At 63.7% G+C, this 22,067-nt stretch overlaps 1 protein-coding gene across 2 annotated transcripts in view; it reads left to right on the top strand.

Moving 5' to 3' along the window:
* The window catches only part of SHANK2 (SH3 and multiple ankyrin repeat domains 2), a 459,921-nt gene that overhangs the window by 179,830 nt on the left and 258,024 nt on the right, over nucleotides 1-22,067 (top strand). The window contains exons 1-2 of one of the 2 annotated variants that reach the window (XM_032360193.1): nucleotides 7,731-8,465; nucleotides 12,306-12,621. In XM_032360193.1, coding sequence (XP_032216084.1) covers nucleotides 8,270-8,465; nucleotides 12,306-12,621 — 512 coding nt within the window. In that variant the 5' untranslated portion in view covers nucleotides 7,731-8,269. Of the gene's footprint in view, nucleotides 1-7,730; nucleotides 8,466-12,305; nucleotides 12,622-22,067 lie in introns of those variants that run through there. The other variant, XM_032360192.1, reaches the window with a different exon arrangement.

Genomic DNA, 22,067 nt, shown 5'->3' with positions numbered 1-22,067 from the left:
GGCCCCGTCCAGTGGAGACCCCAGCAAGGGAAGGGCCAGATGTGTGTTTGGGGCGTCAGAAGGGGCTGGCCGGGGCCTGTGCGGGTGAGGGGCAGTGTGGAGGGCCAGGGGCAGCGGCCAGCTTGTCCTCCAGTCCCCAGGAGGCCCACAGGGGTGGAGTGATGTGGTCTGCCCGTATGGTGTCTCTGTCTGCTCGGGCTGCTCTACCAGGCCACCAGAGACCGGTGGCTTTGCCAACAGGGGTCTATCCTCATGGTCCTAGAGATGACCGTGCTGGCCAGTTCAGCTCCTGGTTTGCAGACGGCCCTTTGCTCTCCCTGCGGCTCTTCCGGTGGGGCCCTGATCCTAGCTGGGGGGCTCCTCCCTCACGGCCCAAGGCCCCACCTCCCAGCACCTTCCCCTCAGGGGTGAGGGCTTCTCATAGGGGCTTGGTGGGGACACAGTTGCTCTGTCTGTGGCATGGGGTCACTTGGGCCACCCTCGGCCGTCTCAGGAGCTGCTTTTACGTGGATGCCACTGTGTGGGGGACGGCTGGGTGCAGTCGGCTCTCCAGCACGCGCCGGGACATGGGGCTCTCTCCCTGTGTGGTTCTGGTGGCGCTCTCTGTGTGGACCTGGCCTCTGCGGTCCGGTCACTCATGTCCAGAGCAGTCAGGTAGGATAGAGGCAGGACCTTGCAGATGGCACCCACCCCGGTGGCTCGTGGGGAAGCCAGCATGCACTGGGGATGCATCCGGTCCGTGGGCTCCCACGGCTCAAACCCACGGGGTCCTCCGTGGGAAGTGTTTTCCTCTGCACCTGGGACTCCACAGATGCTGGAGTGAACCCTGGGCTCTGTGAGCTCAAACCCCCTTCAGGCTGGGTGCTCAGCCCTGAGAGCCGCGGTGATGTGCCTGAGGTCACAGGAGGCAGGGGGCAGACGCAGGACAAGGTCCTGACTCCTCAAACCCACACTTTGCTGCTCCCAGCAGGTGCGGTCCCCCTTGGGAACTGAGAGCCCGGCTTCCGGTGGGGCCCCTGTGGGCGAGCCAGCCATCTGTGAACGTACCAGCCTCCGGAACTCGGGGGGCCTTACTCCACGGTGGGAAACCAAGCGGAGCTCCCACCTGAGGCACTCCCGGAGGGGAGGGAGGTTGGGAGGCAGCCACGTCTGTGGGGCCCTCTCAGACACCTCACGAACCCAGCATGGTGGGGGCTAGCCTCCCCATGGTACAGAAGAGAAACTGAGTCCCACCTTGAGTCAGAGGCTAAGCCAGGACTCAGCTCAGATCCCATCATTTGGTAACCCACCAGGAAAAGGGCGCCAGTCAGAGTCAGCTCCTGCAGAGGGGGTGGCCCCTCCCTGTGATACGGGTGACGGTGGCGTTTCTGACGGTGTTGATGGCGATCGGCATAGTCCCTGCAGACCTCGAGGTGTGCACCAGAGCCTCCGAACACCCTGCCCTTCCTGGGGGTGGGGAGGGGCCCTAGGGTCATTCTTGGGGATCAGGGCTGGGTGTGAGGGATGGGGGCAGGGCAGCCACGACGCCAGGGTCTCCGCAGGTGCAGGCGGGAATACTGGGTTCCGGCACGGAGCTCGCACACCCGTCCATCCAGTCCGTCTGCGGCCTCCCCGAGCTGCCATGGGGACTCAGAGGGGTGCCTGGGTCTCCCAGGAAGCCCCGCAGAGGAGGGAGGAGGTCCCGTGGTGCAGCAGGGCCTGGCTCGGCCCCGAGAGCTCACCTGGTGAGCATGGGCACAGGGGACACTGAGCTGCCTCCGGGAACAGGTGGGACCCGAGCAGACAGGCCCAAGTGGCACAGGTGCCTCGCCTCAGGGCTCTGAGCCTGTTTCCCCTGTCAGAGCCATCAGAAAGGCCGCCTAGGGGGCTCATAGGGCCCTTCCCCCCACACCTCCCAGTCAGAGCAGCTGGGCAGGTGGTCTGTAGGCCTCGGCGGCGAGGGTGGTGGTGAGGGTGAGCTGCGCAGAGGGAAGGGTGTAGGCTGCTCCTTCTGCAGTGCTCCTTGGAGACCACCCGTCTCTGTGGTCAGCCCCCAGTTCAACACCCCCAGCCCTTCTCCCCGCCCCCGGGACCTCACCCCGGGTCACTGTGTCAGGAAACTGGTGAGTACCACCTACGGGGTGCCCGACCCGAGCCACCGCTGGCACAGAGCCTGACCTGTCCCCGGGAGGGGACGCGGGCCCTGCGAGGCTTCAGGGGACCCCCCACTCGGGCACCTTTTGCCCCGATTATCCACGGGCTCAATGGAGCCTCCAGGAGCCCAGCTTCCCTCAGCGGCCCCGGCTGCCGGGAGCGCTACAAGTGCTGCCGACACCTACGTCTTTGTTCAAAGATAACCCCGCATTATTGCCGGGATGCCTTTTATATCTCGCGTTATTTATAAAAGTATGATTCATTTAACAATTATTGTGAGATGGAGAAAGGTTGCGGTTATCTAAAGCTACGCGGGAAGGAAGCCGGGTCTGCTGCCTGGGCTGAGAAGGGGGTGGGCAGGAAGACTGGGGTCCAGCCCGCCCCTGCCCAGGCCTGCTGCCTCCCTGCTCTGGGCTCGGCCACATGCTCTCGCTCTTGGCATTTGGTCTTAAGCTTCTGTAAGATAACATGCTGGGTGTGGCTGGTGGGCCACTGAGACCCTCTGGAGTCCTGTTTTCTCCTCGTAGCCCCCCACGGGCCCCTCGCTGAGAAAAGGCTCCAGTCTCCTCCGTGAGCTTGTGTTAAGGAGAAATGGACTCAGTTCCTCCCTCTGTTCATCCAGCCCTGTCTCCGCGCCAGCCTGCGCTCCCTTCGTCCCACCGCACAGATAGGAGGTGAGGCCAGGCCGCCGAGAGGGAAGGGAAGCAGCCACCCTCTGGAATTTCAGGGTCTTGGAGGATTCACGCCCAAGCCCCAGCCTCGTCGGCTCTACGGGCCAGGGTCTCAGCGGCAAGCAAGGGACCCATCTGACTTACTCATGCAGGAAAGGAAGGTCACAGCACACCCAGGAGGCCAGCCTGGCGCCGGCTGCCCCTCGCTGCTCTGGGGAGCGAGCGCCTCGCCGAAGGGATGCTCGTCCACATCCCCGGGCTCCGTCCTCCTGAGTCAGAGCTCTGGGCCGTGCACGTGGTTGCCTCCAGCCCTGGCTTCAGGGAACGCTGAAGGCAAGAGCCAGGGCTCCCCATAACCTTCCAGGCAGGCAGGACTCCGGGTGGAGACGGGCAGACCCAGCAAGTACGTCGAGGACCCCAGCCTGGCTGACCTGTCCTTGGGGTGCGGGCAAACGCAGTCCTGGAGCTCAGCAGGGCAGGCCTCCTCTGGGGCCCAGAGGGGTGAGGGCGGCGTGTGGCAGGACGGGACAGAGAAGTGAGATGGCTTCAGGCCCCCGGCGGCTCCAGCACAACCGAGGAAGCCAGCCTGCTGGGCCTGGGAAACCACCTCGGGACGCTCGGAACAGACGAGACGCTGGGAGTCGCCACCTCGCGCTGGTTCATTCACGCGTCTGTCCCTTTACCTCCAGTTTGTGGGGTGATGGGGGAGCTGGGCATCCAGCCTGTATCCGGGGAGCTTGAAGTCCCCGAGGACGCGTCTGTCCGTGGCTGCCTCCCGGCCCCTTACAGACAGACAGACATGGGGCAGGGCCAGGGCGGGGAGGAGGACTTGCTGTCTGCTAGCAGAGTTCTGAAGTTCAATGCGTTTATTCAGTGACCGCTGACAGTCATGGCATCCAGGCACCGTCACAAAGATCATGTGGCCTGATCCTCACCACCGTCCTGGGAGGCAGCAGGGTTCACGGCCCGTTCGATGGGCGAGAGGTGACTTCCCCGGGGTCGCAGAGCTGGGAAGTGTTCAGGCGGGGCCTCGTCCCCGGAAGGTCAGCCCCGCACTTCAGGTGTGAGCTCAGCAGACCGCAGCCTGGGGGCGAGCTGGGTTCTTCCCACCTACAGATGGGGAAACTGAGGCCGGGGTGCCTAGCCAGCCCCCAGTCACCGAGGGAGTAAATGCAGAGCTAGCCCCTACCTCAGACGTCCGGCTCTGTCCCTGCACTGGGCGTCAGACCACAGCCAGGGGGGCGGGCTGTGGGCACCAGACGGGCGCCGTTCCCAAGACCCCCCGCGCACCAGCATCTTCGTGAGACGCGTTTGCCACACCTGGCGCGTCCTCCCTGCCAGGACTTCAGAGCCTTGAAATGTTCTGATGTGCGAAGAGCCTTTTTTTATATGAGAAATGAAATTATTTTCAGCTTGTTGTCAGGCAGTTGTCAAAAGACGTGGCAAATAAAGGGCTTCGAGCGGGAGGGTTTGGGAAGGTGGATCAGAGCTCGAGGCTGGGGGGCGCCGAGGCCGCAGCCGTGTGGCTGGGGGCCGGGGGCTGGGGGGGCCGGGGGCTGGCTTTGGGGGCCTCTATTGTCTATTGTTAATTTGCATATTTATTATTTTGTGCTTCTTACCAAGGGGCTAGCGCTGGGGCTGGGCAGGGTGTGACGAGCTGGTGCTGTAGGACCCGGCAGGAGGCTGACAGTTGGGGGTTCCTTTTGGGGTGATCCTTGTCCTCCTGGAAGGGGTACAGAAGGACCGCCATCTGGTCCTCTCATGCTTTTCCGTCTGTCCATGGACATCGAACATGCCTCACTCAAAAGATGCTCACTTGCCCTTTGGGGTGGCTGGACGAGCAGGTGGACGGAGTCGCCGCAAAGCGTCCTGACCCCCTCTGCCTGTCGGCTGCTTCACCCCAGCCGTCTCGGGGTATCTGGACTGTGATACCTGCAAGCCTACGGCCATGGGGCAGGGGATCCCGATGGGGACTCTGCAAGAGGGTGCCCCCTGGGACCCAGCCCGGGGCCTCTGGAAGCCTCGGGGAGAAACGAGTGTTCAAATCTCGTCCTGCGGCTTCGTCTGCGTGTTTATCTGGCCCAGCCGCTTGGCGTCCTCCAGCGGCGCGTCCAGGAGGTGGCCACGGTGCGCGCCGATCCCTGGGCATGCACGCCTCCCTCCGCCCCTGCTGCCCCAGCTTTTCAGAGAGGCCCGAGTCAGCGCTGGGGGCCGGGGCCTCGTGCGAGCGTGAAGGGCAGGATGTCTGTCTGTCTTTCCTGAGGACAGGCTGACGTGGATAAGCACGTGACAGGCAGCAGGATTGCTCCGTGCATGTGACATGTGGGGCCGTGCTCTCTGTCCTCACGCAACCCTGGGTCACCGTGGGAGGCTCTAGACCCAAAGCATGATTGCACAGGACGACACCGATCCCAGCCCCTCGGGCAGGGGGGCGTCGGCCGCGCAGGCTCATGACGGACGGCTCAGGCATGTCGACACGGACGTCGCGGGCAGCCCCAGCCCATCAAGCTCCAGTAACAGTTTGCACAGAAAAGCGTGGCCGAGAGCACAGGATGGAAAATGCCACCAAGGAGACACTTGGATGTGTGTGTGTCAGGGCAGAATCTGTGCTTTTAGCGCCGTGCCTCTCTCCTCCGGTTAGTACGTGGCAGGCACAAGCCTGTTTCTATGCGAAGGGACAGGAGACTCGCACACGTAAGCCCAGCACCGGCATTCACCTCCGTGGTGGGGAGGCCCTAGCCTGTATCTGAGAGTGAGAACCACTGTGTACAGATAGTGAGCTCCCCGTCACTGGAAGTATTCAAGGAGAGCACGCCTGCCGGTGGGGTGGAGGCCTCAGATGGCCCAGGTGGGTGGGATCAGGAGGTGGGATTTCCCTGGGGCAGAGCCCAGGCTGTGCGGTGGGTCTGCTCGTGAGTCCCACAGAGCGACCCCTCCTAGTTTGCGTGAATCTTTTCCGCCGCTTCCCAGCAGTGCATTAAAGGAATGGGAGGGTGTAGAAAGGAATCCTGTGGCTAAGAGGTGTTTCCTACAGTTCCTCAAACCCTTATTCCCCTAGCCAGCCACCCCAAGAGGAGGACTGGGGATCTTGTGCCGTTTACTGCCGCGTCCGCGTCTGCCCGTGGCCTGCACGGAGCCTGCGATTCGCCAGCCTGGGGTGGGGGGCGGGGGTGGGCAGCAACCTGGCGAGAAGAGCCTGGCTGCCCCTGCCTCCAACTGGCCACCTGGGTCTGGGTCCAGGCCTCTGGGCCTCGCCTTGGTGGGGCTCCCGTCTCGGCACCAGCCCCAGGGCCCCGCCGTTCCTGACTTGGTTCCGGCTTACGGGCAAGAGCGCCGTGAGGAGCCGCGGCTCCATGTGCCAGCAGCAGGGGCAGCGGGGGCTTCCCCGTCTGGGCCACGTGGCCCTGCTGTTTAGGGATCCCCTGCTCCCCAGCACAGGCGATGGGCTCCGTCTTGTTCCCTGCTTCTCAAGGTAGAAAAGGGGCTGATTTTTCCTAGTCCGTGCCCCTGGAAGCCTCTTCTTCCCCATGTCCTTCACCCAAGGTCAACAGCAGGGGCACAGAGGACGTCTCCAGAGGCAGCACTGGCCTCTGGCAAAGCGCCACCAGCCCTGGCACGTGCCCCCTCCGCGGTGCGGCTGGCAGCGGGGACCGGCGAGGGAGCTTGGCTCGGCGTGAGGCTCCGTGCTTCTGGGAGGGCATCGAGCAGAGACAGGTGGAGGAGGGCTGAGCAGCGCCGGGCCTCCTACTCTCCCAGAGGGTTCCCTGAGCTCTGGCGAGCTCCCGGGGCTCACGTGGCAGGGCCCCAGCCTCTGCAGGGGGGCTCCCTCGTGGGCCATCTCTGTGGCCTCCCGTCCTGGCCGGGGCGGGCACCTGGCCCGCGGCCAGCCCAGCCCCAGGAATCGGGGCACGGCACTGGTCCCCCCGAGTGGGAGCAGCTGTGTCCTGGTTGATGGCACTCTGCACCTAAGGGAGATGCGTCCGGAAACTGCGAACTGTTCAGCCTTGCCCCACGTGTCCACAGACGCTGAGGTCTGCCAGCGCCGCCTCAGCCCCCCCAAGGACGTGACTCATGAGAGCAAGTCGGTGCTGTAATGTACCAGGAGCAGACGCGTTTCTTAGGGCACGCCTCGGGAACGGCTCCTGCTCTGTGGTGCGGCTTTACGACCCAGCGTGGTGGGGTGAGGGGTCACCTAGGGCCGAGTTTGGGTGCAGCTGAGCGGTATGGGACACTGTGGGTGTTAAGTGGGAGACAATGCCTAAATGAGCAGCTACTTGACAGCCGGCACTGGCCATCCTTCCCCGCCACACGGAGAGGCCACTGGGTAGGGTGTCCGACCCCTCGGGCCGTCCTTCCGAGGCAGATGCCTGCGTCTCCGAACGCTGCCATTTTTGTCGACCCCAAGTATGTCGACCACACGGAATTCCACTGACACGTTCCCGTTGCTTCTTCCTCACCCGCCTCATCTCGCGCGCTCGCTCGCTCTCTCTCTTTTTAATTTCGGAAGCAGTTCTCTTGGCAACGGAGAAAACGCACACTTAATTACAGCCAAGCAGCAGGTGCGTCGGGCGACGGAACCGGCTCCCCGGGATGCTCCATTTCATTTTCGGGAAGCCCTCTGTCCTTGTCCAGAGGCAGCCCCGCGCACCTGCTGCCGGGCACGCGAGCTTGCGGCCCCTTCCCTGGGCGCGCCTCAGATAGGACTCTCCCGGAGTCTCCCAGACCTCTCCCTCGGGGTGGAAATGCTCAGGACACGTGCAAGGGGGCTCTGAAGACACTCGCTCAGATCAGCCGCCTGGAATCAGGGCGAGCCAGGTCTCGGTGGCACTCTGTGCTCTCTCTCTTTAAAAAAAAAAAAAGAGAGAGAGAGAGAGAGAACGGGGGGAGGAAATCCTGTTTTCTCTAGGGTAATTACCACGATGGGGTGAGCCGGAGAAGGGATAGGTACTTGTGTCTGATTCCTTCCAGCGGAAATCTGGGTCACGCTCAGCAATTCCAGAATGCCGGCGAGGGCTGCCCGGTCCATGTGGGTCTGGTGTGAGGCTCTGGACCCGGGTGTCTCGTCCTGACTCGCTCGCCGCATCTGCCAGCGGACAGACAAACGGCAGCAGAGAAAAACTTGGCTTTTTCTTTAAAAATAAAATTCGGAAAGCACGGGGCGTTTTCTCTAGCACCCGGCGCGTGAGAGCCGAAGCAGCCAGAGCAGCAGCCCGTGTCGGCTCGGATGGTCGGGGCGCGGGCTCGTGGCTGCCTCCGGGGTTCCCCGGCCGCGGGCTGGAGGATGCCTGACTCGCGCTTGCCCTCCTCCCAGAGGCAGTGATCACAAAAGCTGAGTAGCCCTGCTCACATGACGGACGCCTGCAGAGGCAGCAAGGTTTGAGAGCAGCCCCAGTCTACGCACGGTTGGCTCCCAGCTGACAGACAGAATATGGGGTGGGCTTTGTCGCCAGCACGCTGGGTCTGGCATGCCCAGCTATGCTCGGAAGCACGCAGTGCCCAGACGCCCGCCGCCGCTCCCCGGGTCCGAGCCGCTCCAGCGCCGAGGGGCCGGGCAGCCCTCCTCTCCTTCCTCCCATCCGAGAAGGTTATATAATGAGCGGACGGCTGCCAAAGTCGGAGGGAAAATGAAGTCTTTGTTAAATGCCTTCACCAAGAAGGAAGGTAAGAGAGAGCTGTCGGGAGGGCGGTGCATGGGAACGAGCCGTTTCGGACTGGTTCTCCGAGGGGCGCGGGAGGACTCCGGTCGCTCCCCAAATTGCCGGGTGTCCCCGGCCATCGCGGAAGGGAATGACCACTTCGGGTGCGCGACTGGGCTTTGTTGTAGTCGGTCTGGGGTCCTGACCCGCGGGAAGGTGCGTGCCCCCGAGCCCCCAGCCCCTTGCACAGTTGCATTCCGGAACGTGCCTCCATGGTGACCGTGCTGGAGGGCACGTCGGGAACTGAGTCATATGGAGATAAAGGAAGTTTGGACGCGTCTGCCCGCTTCCCGGAGCGAGCCAGAGCACCTGCTCGGAGGCAAGGGAGGTCAGGGCGCGCCGCCGGCCGTGCGGGCTCAGGGCGGGCGTGCTCCGAACCACCCCTCGGCTCTCGTTGGCCGTCCCCGGGCGGCATTTTCCCGGAGTGGATGCAGACACGGCGTGGCGACCGCGAGAGTGCATGGGATTTTTGTCATACCTTGTGTGATTTCTGTTGTGGGAAAAAAAATGTATAAATAAATACATGAAAGACAGCTAAGAAAATACCCGCCCACTTAGAGTTCGCAGATCGCCTGAAAGAAGGAAACAGCTGCGTGGAATATTAATCATTTTCAGACAGGAAAAGAGTTATTTTTACCCTTTTCACCAAAAAAAAAAAAAAAAAAAAAAATCAACATTTCCACGGTTGGCTCCGGCGACTTTCTCAGACAGAGAACTCTCGCTTTATGGATTTGGGTTTATGGAGACATGACTTTGGAGGAGCCAGGAAGGTGGTTAGGAGCCCACGCCGTAGAATAAACAGAAAACGTGTCCGATGACCTTACACGGGGAGCTCCTTTAATGCTCGTCTTGATAATTAAGCTAATTGTCATTTGAATGTGCCCTAATGACACCTCTGACCCAGGTTCCCACCCCACCTGATCCCCAGGGCAGAAGTATCTGAAAACACCCTGCTTCCCCCGCCCACCCCGCCTGTCCCTCGATCTTCCCGGGGCAACAGTCCTGAATTCCCACCGCCGCCCAAGCCCCCGCTCCGAAAGCCGGCTTTAGCCCGCGTCTTGGGAATTTATATAAAGAGCAGCCTTTGTCCGTGCTCATCTGCGGGCGTGATTAACCCAGATTCCTCTCCTGCTACTTCGGTTTCTGGAGCCCGTGCACACGCAGGGAAATGTTAGCTGGGGTTCATCCGGTGTCCGTTCTGTTTTTTCACAGACCTTTGTCCTCTTACGAGTCTGTCTCTGGCATCGGCAGGACAGCCTCCCCACCCCCCGCCCCAGTTTCCGTTAAGGGCATTAGTCCTTCACGGTTCTGTCGGCCAGAAAGGACCGGCTGGAGGGTCGCGGAGACCCAAGGCTCAGCAGTTCATGTCACCGAATGCACGCGTTCCCTGGTCTGGGAGCATCCCTGTGGAGCTGGGGTGTCCCCTCCCCAGTGGGTTGCATGAGTCTTGACTCCTCGGATGTGGGAGCAGGGAGGTTGGTCCGGGAGGCCCCCCAGGGCCCCTCACCCTTTCTGCTTGATGGGTCTGCTGGAGGGGCCAGCTTTCTCGCTGGAGTCCAGTCCTCCAGCCAACTGTCTCTGTGCATGGGGGCTTTTCACCCTCTCGGGCTGTGTGGCCGTTCGCCCTCTGTGAGGTCTCTCCGTCCCCCGACCCTGTCGTCGGGCAGGTGTCAGGTCGCCCCAAAGCTCCCACCAGCAGGTGCATTTTTCAAACCCTAAAGGATGCGTGTCCAGTCCTTGTGGGGGTCATTCTGGCCTCCGTCTGCTCGGAGGGAGGGGCTGATGCGGTTCTCCCTCACGACCGGCAGCAGCAAACTCAGGGGCGCTCCTCCACGTGAGGCTTCTCCAGCAGGTGCGGCCTGGCCTTGCCGGTTCCCTGGGGCACTGAGCCCCTTGAGGGGGCCGCCTCTTGGGCTCTAGAGCCAGGGATCCATCGAGGACGCCGGCCGCCTCTCCCGTCACCTGCCTCTCTCCCAGCTGGGCTGGCCCTTGTGAGTTCGTGTCCTTTGAGGAATTCAGAGCCGGACGCCAGCCCCAGCTGAAGAGCCCTAGCTGCGCCCAGAGAGGCTTCCCAGAGGGAGCAGGTGGGAGCGGGCGCAGGCTGCCAAGGTCGAGGACCAGGACCTCGCGGCGCGTCTGTTCCAGAATCTCACCAGCTGCTCGGAACGTGGATTCCCAGTGCCCTCTCTGCGCGGCTTCTCCGGCGTGGCTCCTTCCCTGCCTTCCCGGGACCGCCCTGCCCCCCTCCCCCGGCGAGGTGGTGAAGGGTGCGCTGGGTCACAGCTGCCTCAGGGGAGCCCTGCGCCGTCTGCCGGCGCCACCTCTTCCCCAGGGCTCCCGTAGGCCCACCTCTGCCCTGGGGATCTCTGCCCACACTACTCTGTGTGCTCTGCTGGCCCGCGTGGCCATGGGCCGGTGGCAGGGGTTGATGGGAAGGGCCCAGGCCCAGAGGGCGCACCTGTCCTTTGCTTCCGTGGAGCCCATCACCACAGCCTCTGACCTGGGGCCGTGGGGACCGTGGGCTACTGGGGCTGTTTCCCTTCAAGACACTGGGACTCCCACTCCAGCCCGGCTCACCCAGGAGGGCGTGTGCGTTCTGCGGCCCCACACCGCTGGTCTGGCCACGGGCGGTGCAGATTCGGGGGCTCGCTCGCTTGGCCTCGTGGAGCACTCCGACCCCACAGTGCACGGGCAGCCGCGGGGCCGTGAAGGAAGCCCACGTCCCTTGCTTCCAGGGGCAGCGGTGACTTCTCCAGTGGCCTGGAGGGCGACTTTTCTTGACATGAGTCTTCTAAGAAAGGACGCTTTCTATTTCTGGCCCCAGCCCTCGGAGCCGCGGGAGTGGATGTCTGTCCTCATGGTCCCTGCGCGCAGCGTCCTCATTCTGACTCCCTGGGCATGCAGAACTCGGCAGAGGGAGGGCCTTGCCTGTGGTCCAGAACTTTGTAGAAGACAGATGAGGCACGCTCGCACCTTCCTGTTGCGCGCTGCCGGGCCCTGGTTTGGTGGGTGGAGAAAGCAGCGTGCTTGGTCCCGAAGCAGACCCCAACTGAACAGTACTCGGAGGGCCACGTGCGCGTCCAGGGGTGGCCGCAACACAGCCCAGAGATGGAGGGGCTCACACAGCAGGACTCACTGTCCCCCGTCCTGGAGACCAAAGCCTGAGATGCAGGCACGGGCAGGGCGGGGCCCCCCTGAGGCCTCTCCCCTCGTGTGTGGACGGCCATGCTCTCTCTGTGTCCTCATGGGGTCGTCCCTCCGTGTGTGTCTGTGTTCTGGTGCCCTCCTCATATAAGGATCCTGGTCACACAGGATCAGAGCCCAGTGACTCCGTGTTACCTTGATGGTCTCTGGAGGCCGAGCTCCAGAGATGGTTTCCGGCATCCGGGGAGGGCTCCGGCGCATGAATTTCAGGGGGACCCGGTTCATCCCCTCTCAGAGGCCAAGTTCAGGTGGTGGCGAGGAGGAACTCTGTGTCCCAGCCACGTCGCGGGGCCTTCACAGGTGTCTTGGCTGCTGAAGGAGCAGGCGCTGGCCCGTATGGAAGGTGGACCCCAAGCCCCTTCCATCTCAAGCCTTGGCTTGAGCCTCCATGGAATGGAGACGTCTTCGGTGTCCATCTTGTCTTTGCTTCTGTGTTGGGGTGGGCTCTGCACACATGGTGGGGGCTCTGCACACGCGGCAGGCTCTGCACACACAGCAGGCTCTGCAAACCCAGGGACCAGCAGGGTCTCTCTGCACCCCTGCCCTCATCGACCACGCCACACATGCACTTACCCTCCTCTTCTTGTTCTCTCTGACCCAGTGCCCTTCCGAGAGGCCCCGGCGTACTCCAATCGCCGGCGGCGGCCCCCCAACACGCTGGCCGCCCCCCGGGTCCTGCTGCGCTCCAACAGTGACAACAACCTCAACGCCAGCACGCCCGACTGGGCCGTCTGCTCCGCCACCTCCCACCGCAGTCTCTCACCCCAGCTGCTGCAGCAGACGCCCGGCAAGCCCGAGGGGGCCGCCCGGACCCTTGGGAGCTACGCCCCCGGGCCCCGCAGCCGGTCCCCGTCACTCAACAGGCTGGGCGGTGCCGGCGAAGATGGCAAGAGGCCCCAGCCGTCCTGGCACGTCGGGTAAGGAGTGGCCGGGGATGGGGGGACTGCTGGCGAGGAGCCAGGGGTCTCGCAAGGGGACCAGGAGAGGAAGCTGTCCCTGCGCTGTGGCTCCTTGTTTCTAGGGTGCGGGGCACGCCTAAAGGTCGGCCAGAATGCCTGCTTTGTTCCAGCCTGGATGTTGGGTCACTGCGCGAGCACGAGCCCATGGTGACCACCCAGGGCAGGTGTAGGGGGCAAGGCTGAGCTTCCGGGGGTGGCTCAGGCTCGGGCTGGGGCTGGGGCTAGGCCTGGGTCGGAGGCCGTGTTTTTCTTCCACGCGCATCGGCTTCTGGTTCTGAAAGTGAACTGCGCGCCGAGTGGGACCCGAGGCCAGCAGCCTGCCCGTTGCCGAGCTCTCCCAGGGGCCGCGTGGACCGCAGACTCGTGATCCAGGATGAAGGCTCACACCGGGCTCTGGGCCCTCCCGCCGGCAGTCTCCCCAGCACACTCTCCCCTGGCCAAGCCCCTTCAGAATCGGTCACATGAGGATGGGACTTCTGGGGGCTGGGCTCTTGGCTGGGGCCTCCAGGGGCTGGGCTTGGGACCGGCCGTTGCTGTCCCCGGCCCCCCGCCCCGCCAGGCCCACTGTGCTCCGTTGCGGGCGCAGGCCCTGGTGCTCGTGCTGCCGCGTGCTGCCGCATGCTGGGCCCTTCCCTCCCGGTTCCTGCGCCGTGAGGGTCTCCGGTGTTTGTGCGCTTGACTCTGCCTTCAGCCGTGGTGGCCTGGGAAGGCCCATAGACCGGTGTTTTCCCGGCTGGCACAGGGCTCTGGCGAGACACACGTGTCCCCGTAGGTCCAGCATGTCCCCAAATTCTCCTTTCCACCCCGCTTGTTCCCATTCCCACCCAGGCCTCTGGAGGCACCTGGGTGCACCAGCCTGTTGAGTGAGGCTTGCTGACGCCTCGGCCTCTGCGATGCTTCCTGGGGACCCTGTACCGTAGGTCCCGTAGGTTCCGCGTCTCCCGAGCAGGGTGCAGGATGGGAGCCTGGGGGGGAGGGGGCATTAGCACCTCACGAGGTCCTGGCAGGAGGCTGACGGCCGTGACCCTGAGCAGCGGCGGGTCAGGTGTCCGGATCAGGAGAACGCGCGCGCGGGAACCACGTCCCCCACCGCCCCCCCGGGTAGGGGTCTTGGGCCTGAGGCTCGGGCTGCCGGCCCACCCTGGGCCCACGTCCGTACCCCACCCCGGCCACTGCCCACCCGCCTTGTGCTCCAAACAGTGAGATCCAGTTTCTGGCTCTGGTCTAGATTCTCACTCGGAGTCACCCCAAGGGAGACGTCCCAGGTGCTAAGAACAGTTTAAAACTAAATTAAAGGCTTCCCCCCGGGACGGCAGATTCCACTTGGCACCGTTCACTGGAATTATGACTAGTTTTGAGAAGCGTATCCCCTTCCTCCAGCACGAAATCTAATAAGACACGGAAGGCGGCGTGGCCAGGAACCGCAACACGGCAGACGAGTGTGTGTGAGGGACAGCGCCCCGGGGTGCCTTGCTGGGGCCCTGCCTGGCCATCCCTGGGTCCTGTGCAGGTGTGTGGGGGGTCCTCACGGCGTCTGTCCCAAGCGCTTGCTGCTGGGACCGCTAGGCACGTGTTCTGGACCCTGCCCCGGGCCAGCTGCTTAACATCGTGAGCCTCGCCTACACGGCGGATTGTGAGAGACCGGCCCCCTGGGGGATTGTTTCTAAGACGCTGTGAGTGAGGTTGTGCCCGCACCTTGCGCACAGGACGTGCTTAGACGAAGCTCAGATCCACATCCAGCCCCAAAACAGGCACTTGGCGGGTTTTGTTGCCTTTGTCACCTAGAGCTGTGGGCAGGGGCACCGGCCACCCAGGCTTGCCCCCACTTCGGGACTGTTGTCTGTCTTGCCTTTCTGAGTGGTGCCCTGACGGGAGGCCTGCTTGCTCTGCCTCGTGCAGCCTTCTGCCCCTCCTCCACGCCCCAGCGCACAGGCCTGCCTGTCCCATGCCCTCAGGTTCAGGATCCAGCTCCCCTGCTGGTGACGGGAGCCGTGTGCTGCTGGGGTCCTTCCCGCAACCCTCCCCTGTCCTACCAGGGACCTGTGGGGTACACCTGCTTCCCGCTGGGACGTGAGGGAACGGTGGGCGTTTGAGCCACACGGCAGGCTCTCTGCCTCCCCACTGGGAGACCACGATCTGGCCTTTCAAGCCACGCCTAGATGTAGAACCAGCCATACAGGCCAGCCCGGGTAATGGGGGACGCCAGAACAGGACCCCACAGCATCGCCCCTGGGCCTTGTGGGGGCTTGGGGTGGGGGCTGGATCCCTCCACTCCGCCCTTGTCTTCGTAGCTGAGAGCCTGACCCCTTCCCGGGGCAGACAGGCGCTGGCTGGGCACAGCACCTGGGGCTCTTGCGAGGAGGAAACCGGCTGCCAGACTCGGGGTGACCTGGGGTGCCCTGGGAGCCCTTACCGGCTCTCGCGGAAGCCGGGGTGGGGCTAAGGCCACAGGCGGTAGAGGGAAAGGCCCAGCCCGCACACCCCTCGGTCTGCATCTGCGGGTCCTGTCTCCGCGGGTCGCCGTCCCAGCTGTGCTCCGCCCCACCGTGTGTCCACACGGACAGCGACCGCTCTGCCCCAGGTTTCTTCCTGTGAGGGGGCGGGTGGTTTGGGGGTGAGTAAGTAGATTTTGGTAACCGTCCACCACGCATTCTGAGGCCGATCAGCCTCACGGGGGCTCCCCAGAAGCGTTTGTTGCTCTGGGCTGTTGGCACCACTTAGAAAGACCCTCTGGCCCGTTGGGCCGGCCCTGGGGTCACTGTCCAGGTGAAGAAGGTCACTCAGTCCTGTAGAGGGAGACTCCACCTCCTGGCCTCTGTCCGCTCCCACCTCGCCCACTGCTTTCTGCCTCGCGGCCAGTGGGGAGGCCAGGCACTCAGCCCACGGTTGGGCAGAGCTGCCTGCGTGCCGAGCGCGGCCCTGGAAGCCCCAGCCAGGGGATGATGGGCACATTGGTGCAGCCCCCATCAGGCGCAGACAGTGCCCAGGCGAGGGACCCCGGGGTTTCCCCAGCTGCCCGAGTCGCTGCCCAGCTTCCTCCCTGGCTGGCTTGTGTGCTGGGGTCCGGGTGAGCGTCTCCCATGGAGCTGGCCTTCCCTAGCCCGCTGACCTGAGTGCCAGGCAGGGAGGCCAAGGCCCACAGAGGTCAGAACCCAGGGACCTGCTGCACCTCTTGAGCCCAGGCCGGGCACCCGCGATGGCTCCCTCTAGTGGCCCACGGGTGGCGCGTCCGCATCCCTGAGAACCGAGGCCCCAGGGCCCCAGCGCTGAGTCCTCATGGAGGGGAGGACCTGGGTCCCAGCGGGACCCCTCCAGTGACCCGGCAGCTGCCTCGGCCTCACCAGCACGAGGAGGCATCCTGGGCACCGTCCTACCGAGGGCACATCTCCGGGGTGGATTTAGCTCTGCACGGAGGGGACATGGGCTTTTGAGAGCAGGAGAGATTCATGCGGCCCGTGGCCGGCTGGTGGCCTCCCTCCGAGCTGGAGCCTTTGGGCAGTCCAGGCAGGGGTCAGCAAGTCTGCACAAGTCCCCCTCGTCTCCCTAGCCTGGCCGCAGGACGCTGGGAACACGCAGGTGTGTGGGGCTTGGGGTGGATAAGACGGCAGAGGGGCCAGGAGCCTGCGGAGGGCGGGGAGCTGGCCATCCGAGGAGGGTCCCGGTGTGGAGTAGCTGGGCCAGCTGCAGGCCTGTAGCCAGGGTCCCTCTGGGGGAGGGTGACGTCAGTATTAGCAGTCTGTGCTCCGTGAGTGGTGCCTGCGCATCTGTGAGCTCTTGGGAAGGAAGGCCAGCCCGACACGGGGCTTCGGATCCCAGAGCACCTTTGCTCACACAGTAGAGCCCCAGGTCAGGAATCAGAGACTGCACCCGCTTCCGGGGGTTCCTGGAAGGTTCTGGGGTCAGAGGAACGCACCTATCCCTGCACGCCCCTGCCAGGGGATGAAGCTCCCATCCGCTCAGGCTTGAGGGTGTGAAAGGGCACAGTGGTGCCCCTCTGGCTTGGGTCACCGTTCACCCCTGCGAGCCCTCTCCCTGCTTCCTGGGGCCACGGGGACCAAAGCTTGGCTCTCCCACGGGAGCAGAGAGCCAGTTTCCTCCACGAGAACTCAGTGCGACAGCTGCTCCTCTCCTGTGCCCGTCCTGACCCAGAGAGGGAGTGAGGTGGGCGCCCACCAGCAGGGTGAGGAGAGGGCAGGCCACGGGCCGGGTGGGGCGGGCGCTGCCCGACCCGGGGCGCTGATGGCACGTCACCGCAAGGTCAAGAGGAGGGGTCCATGAAGAGTGGGGCTCCCTGGGTTTACGTCTGTCCCCTGGAGGTGAGGCAGGGCAGGCCCACAGCCCCCCGGGGCAGCAGGCACGTCTTGGCTTCGAGGAGTCAGTGCCCGGGCACCTGGCAGACCGCCCCTCCCCTGCCACTCGCTCTCCTTCCGTGTTCGGGGACATTCAGAGATCGCTGTCTCAGTCACTTGCGTGAACTCATGAATTGCCATGTCCCCCCACCAGAGGTTATGGAGAGGGCATGGGGACACAGGAGCCCCTGGTGGAGCCCCCCAGGGCTCAGAGCTCCTTGGGGGAGGTGGGGGGCTCCCTAGAGAAGGGGCGATCCCAAGCGGGGAAAGCAGTGGACCTGCTGGGCCCAGGGTGGGGGATGGTGTGGGGTCTGCTGTGACGGGCAGAGAGTGGGATGTGTGAGGAACGGCGGACAGTCAGAGCTCTTCCCCGTCCCTCCGGGACTCCTGACATGTCGTCTTCCCCTGCCCTCTTCTTGCCGGAGCCAGGGGTGGTCTGGGGCTTGCAAACGGGCAGAAACCCCACTCCAGCGGCCTGGGTCACCACAGAGAGTATTGGCAGAGCCGCACAAAGCTGGGGCCTGGTGGATCTCACTTCTCGGGGCCACAGAAGTCCTGGCTCGTGCTGCTGCCCCAGCCAGTGTCCCTGCGGCCAGTGGGATGGAACACCTTGATGACCATCCCTCCCCAGGTCCCTTCTTAGGGCCTCGTGGGGCGGCTGTGGAGTGTGGGGTGCTGTGACCGGAGCCCCAGAGGCAGGCCAGAGCCCAGAGCCCATGCTGGGGCCACAGGGCACAGGGTGCTGGGTACGCAGGATTCCTGTGTGTCTAACTGGCTCCAGGGCAGGGCAGAGCTGATGCCGATAATACGGGGGGAGACTGAGGGTCTAAGCGTTCCCCCCGAAAAGACAACAATCAGCAGATGATAAGATCTTGGGACCTTTGGGGCTGGACGTGGCGCCCTATTCACCAGACCACCGAGCTGGCAACACTCACCTCCCACCCCCCCGAGCGAGCCGGAAACCCGGGGACACCCCGATTTTAGTGGGCCCCAGCCCCGACAGGTCCCTGGTCACCCGGGCTAGCTGGGAAGTGGCCCAGTTCACTCATGCACGTCACCCACAGCCAGCCACCAATTTCCTGATATTGAGAATTCAGTGACTGACCTCTCATACCAAACAGGGTGGTTGGAATCCCATCTCGCTGCTCTTGGATGGATCACAAGGAAAACGTTGACAGTTTGGAGTAGGGAATTTCAGACCATCCTCACTGTGCAGGCAGGAGGGAGCGGCCCCAGTCGGGCTCCCTGGGCCTTCTTTCCCGAGGGGGGATGGCACTCCCAGCCCTGAGCCACCGCGGGGCTCTGGCCCCTGCTGCCATAGACACGGTGCCGAATACCGGACGCCTTCCCTTGTAGAAGAGGTCATGGTTCCGCAGGTTCATCACTGCACAGAACCGGGACCCTCCTGGGAGCGCTGGGCTGGCTGGATGAGGAGCAGGATGTGCAGTCAGCTCTGTACCTCTGTGTCTAGGTCACTCTTTGTGGAACCTCCATTTTCCCATCTGTAAAATGGGGCTTTGTGAGGCTCAGGTTACCCTGGAATGAGAAGATGCTTTATCTTCTGTGGGGAATCGCACATCAGTGCTGGTGCCTGGAACCGCGGCTGCCCTCTGGTCCAGAGCAACTAATTCTTCCGTGTTCTTTGACAAAGCCTTTCCTGGCACGGATTGAGGAGTTAGGGACCTGACCGTCTGCAGAGTGGCTCCAGACACAGAGCTGTCCAGATGGGAGCTGGGTTCACTTGGACTTCTCTGCCCAGTGACCCACACTCTGGTGCCTGCTGGAGGCAGCTGGCGCCCACGGGCAACTTGTGACCCCCTTTCCGGGAGAAGCAGGAGTGCGGGTGCTGCTAATGTTCATGTCCTACCTGCAAAGAGTAGTTCCTGTTGACTCATTCTCCAGGCATGGGGGGATCATCCCCTCTTAGAAGACTGGAAACTAGGCTTCAAGAGCTTAGCTCACTTGTCTAACACCCGTAGTAATTGGTCAGCGGGGCATCTGGCGGGGTCCTTGGGAAATTTGGATGGATGAGTGGATATGCCGTTTGGGTAAGTGGGAAGGTGGATAGTTGAGTGGATGGACAGACGGACGGACAGACGGGTGGATGGATGGATGGGTGGTTGGGTGGGTAGGTTAGTGCATGGATGGACGGATGGTGGGATGGATGGGTGGGTGCTTGGGTGGTTGGGGTAGGGAAGGGGGGGCTGGGCGGATGGAGAAGTAGACGGAGAGATACCAACACCCCCAATCCAGAGTCCAGCTAAACATAGGAAATGGACGAGCAATCACATGTCACATTTTTAGGGAGCCATACGAGGTTGCTAGCCTCGAGACGAGATCACGGGTGCATAACCCTGTTCCGTGACAAGGACAAGCACGTGTGGCCTGCGGTGTGTGGTGTGCATGCGAGCACGTGTCGGGGAGGGCCGTGCCGGGCGCTGGGACGGCTCCGTCTTCGTACCTCACTCCTCCCCTTGCTCTCGTCGTGACTTTGGGTAGAAGCAGCTGTGCTCTAACCCAGCTCGACGGGCTCAAACACCGCGCACCCCCTCCGCCTCTCCCTCGCTCCCTCCGTCCACCGGCCCCTCCTCACCCACCCCTGCCGCTCTCCAGCCACCAGTCGATCCCACACCCACCCGCCCCTGCCTCCCTTCACGGGTCCAACAGTGAACGAGCACCTAGTGTGCGCCAAGCACCGGGAGGCATCTGGGATAAAGTCAGGAGCAACAGCCTCCGGGAGCTTGCGTTCAAGGCGGGGGGCAGGCGGAGCCACGGGAGGAGGAGGGTCTGTGCATCTACACGCCATACTATGAATTCCCTCCGTTCCCAGCTCCCTTTCCTGCGGGAGCCCGAAGTCTGGCTCCGCTCTGTCCCCAGCCCCCAGGGCGGGCACCCATCACGGTCCCTCAGCCCGCTGGCTGCGCAGGGGGACGTGCTGGCCCCCTCAGTCCCACCGCATGTCACAAAACCCGGGTCCGAGTCCAGTTTGGATGCAGTGGTCCGGGAGCAAAGGGACAGCGATAGAGCTGAGACTCAGAGCATCGGGGAGACACGAGATGAAGGGGGAGCCGGCTCAGACCTGGTCACGCAGGGCCTTGCAGGCTGGGAGTCTGGTGTTGATGCCAGCCCCAGTGTGGGGCCCGGCACCATTCAGGCCAGGAGCCCATGGCACGTCCCCAGAGATCTGAGGGCCAGCGGCCTCCCGCTGCACAGGGGACGACCACGCAGGTAACAGGCCCCCCACTGCCCTGGGGAAGAAGTGCTGTGGGAGCCAGCCCGGGGGCGTCTCTAGGTCGGGAAGAAGGGCCCGTTGGCGGCCTTGCTGGGGTTCCCACTCCTGCTCTCGCCCTGGCTCCTCCCGGAGATACAGACGCTGGGAGCTGGGTCTCAGGGAAGCCAGAGGCCACATGAGTAACAGCCTGTGGGACCCCCCCGAGGGGAAGCGGGAGCGTGTGGCCCCGAGGGACCTGAACCTGACCACGTGCGCTTGACGGGAGGGGCGGGCACGGGGAAGGGGCTCCCCACCTGCACGCTCCCAGACCCTGCAGGGGACAAGGTGGCTGACGTTGGGCCCCAGGCAGTGTCCCAGTGCTGTGTGGACAGGAAGGGACCTGGGAGGGGGAGGGGCAGAGCGCAGGGACCTGCTTTCTGGGAAGAATCCAGAACAGGTGGAGAATACGGGGGCGGGGCTCCATGTTGGGGGGCAGGACCGAGAGCACAACTGCTGTCCAAGCCGCCGGGAGTGGAGCTGCCCACTTCTGTCCTCTCGTGTGTCCTCCTGCTGCCCCTGCGCTGGGCCTTGCCCTGCCCTGCCCTCGCTCAGTGCAGTCGTGGCCGGCGCAGCCAGCGTAATTCAGCCACTGCGCATGTCCAGAGGCCCAGGGACCCTGGTGTGTGGTTTCCTCCCAAAGCCTGCCTGCCCCCGGCCTCTTCCAAGCTGTTCAGGTCCAGGTGAAGTGGCCCCGGGGGCCACATTGCCTGTTGCAGAGACACTGGGTCCCCTTGGTCGCCAAGACCCCTTCCGCCATCTGGAAGCCAAAGAGGAGCCCCCGCATGCCCGGCCCTGCACTCCTCCCAGCTCTCAGTCCCGGGCCAAGGGGGCCCTGAGTCAGGCTGGGATGAGGCCAGTCGCATAAATGACGCATAAATGACTCATGTCCCGGGGGGGGGCAGCGGGCATCCTCGCAGGTGGGAACTTGGCAGAGCCGGTCGCGCTTTCCCGCCTTCTCTCACGTGACAGGCTGGAGACCCAGACTGCCCTTGCTCCCTGCCCTCCCACTGGCCGGCCATGCTGTTTCCTTGGACCAGAGCGGGTCGCACAGCGTGCTCTTGCCAGTCCCCTGCTCCAGGAGCCCCTGGCGAGCCTGGGATGCAGACTCGCCATCATGGGCACATCTGGGTCTTCCTGTCCATCGAGCTGTCGCTGGCTGAGCTAGGAGAGGTTAAACAAGGTAGACGGAGCCACTGGGCAAGGCCACCTGGGCCCCCGGGATTCTGTGACCTCCGTCTGTGGCTGGAACTTGATTAAAGAAGGCTCGGGGTGGGGGGCGGATCGGTATCTCTCGGGACAGGAGAACGTGAGGACAGAGGACCTTGGAGCCCTGCTGGGCACACAGGACAGCTCTGCCCCATGTGGGTTCAGGCGGGCTCTGGCCATGGGAGTCAGGCAGACAGACCCAGCCGTCAGTCCTTCCCCATGAGCGAATCACGAGGGTAGACACCCTCCGGCTTTGCATGTGTGGACACGGGCTCCCCTGGCCAGCTCCCCGAGTCGTGATGGCCAGTGAACTGTCAGGATATGGAACACAGCACGGCCATACTCTGTGAGCTTCTACCGGCAGACCGTGGGTCGTTTATCAAGGGTACAGATCTGGGAAAAGCACGGGACCAAAGGAACATGGAGGGGTCACATCGGCTCCCATGAGGTTGTGGTCCCATCAGCTTCTGGATTTCTCCCTGCCAGCCGGCTCCCAGCAGCCCCTGCCCAGAGGGGAGACCTTCCTCACAGAACGCTCTAGACCCTGCCCGTCGTGGCCGCGAGTTTCTGACACGAGT

Source organism: Mustela erminea, chromosome 9 (genome assembly GCF_009829155.1).
Source record: "Mustela erminea isolate mMusErm1 chromosome 9, mMusErm1.Pri, whole genome shotgun sequence".
Classification (NCBI taxonomy): domain Eukaryota; kingdom Metazoa; phylum Chordata; class Mammalia; order Carnivora; family Mustelidae; genus Mustela; species Mustela erminea.
The sequence above is the reverse complement of the archived record's forward strand: the minus strand, read 5'-3'. Positions and strand labels throughout refer to the sequence as shown.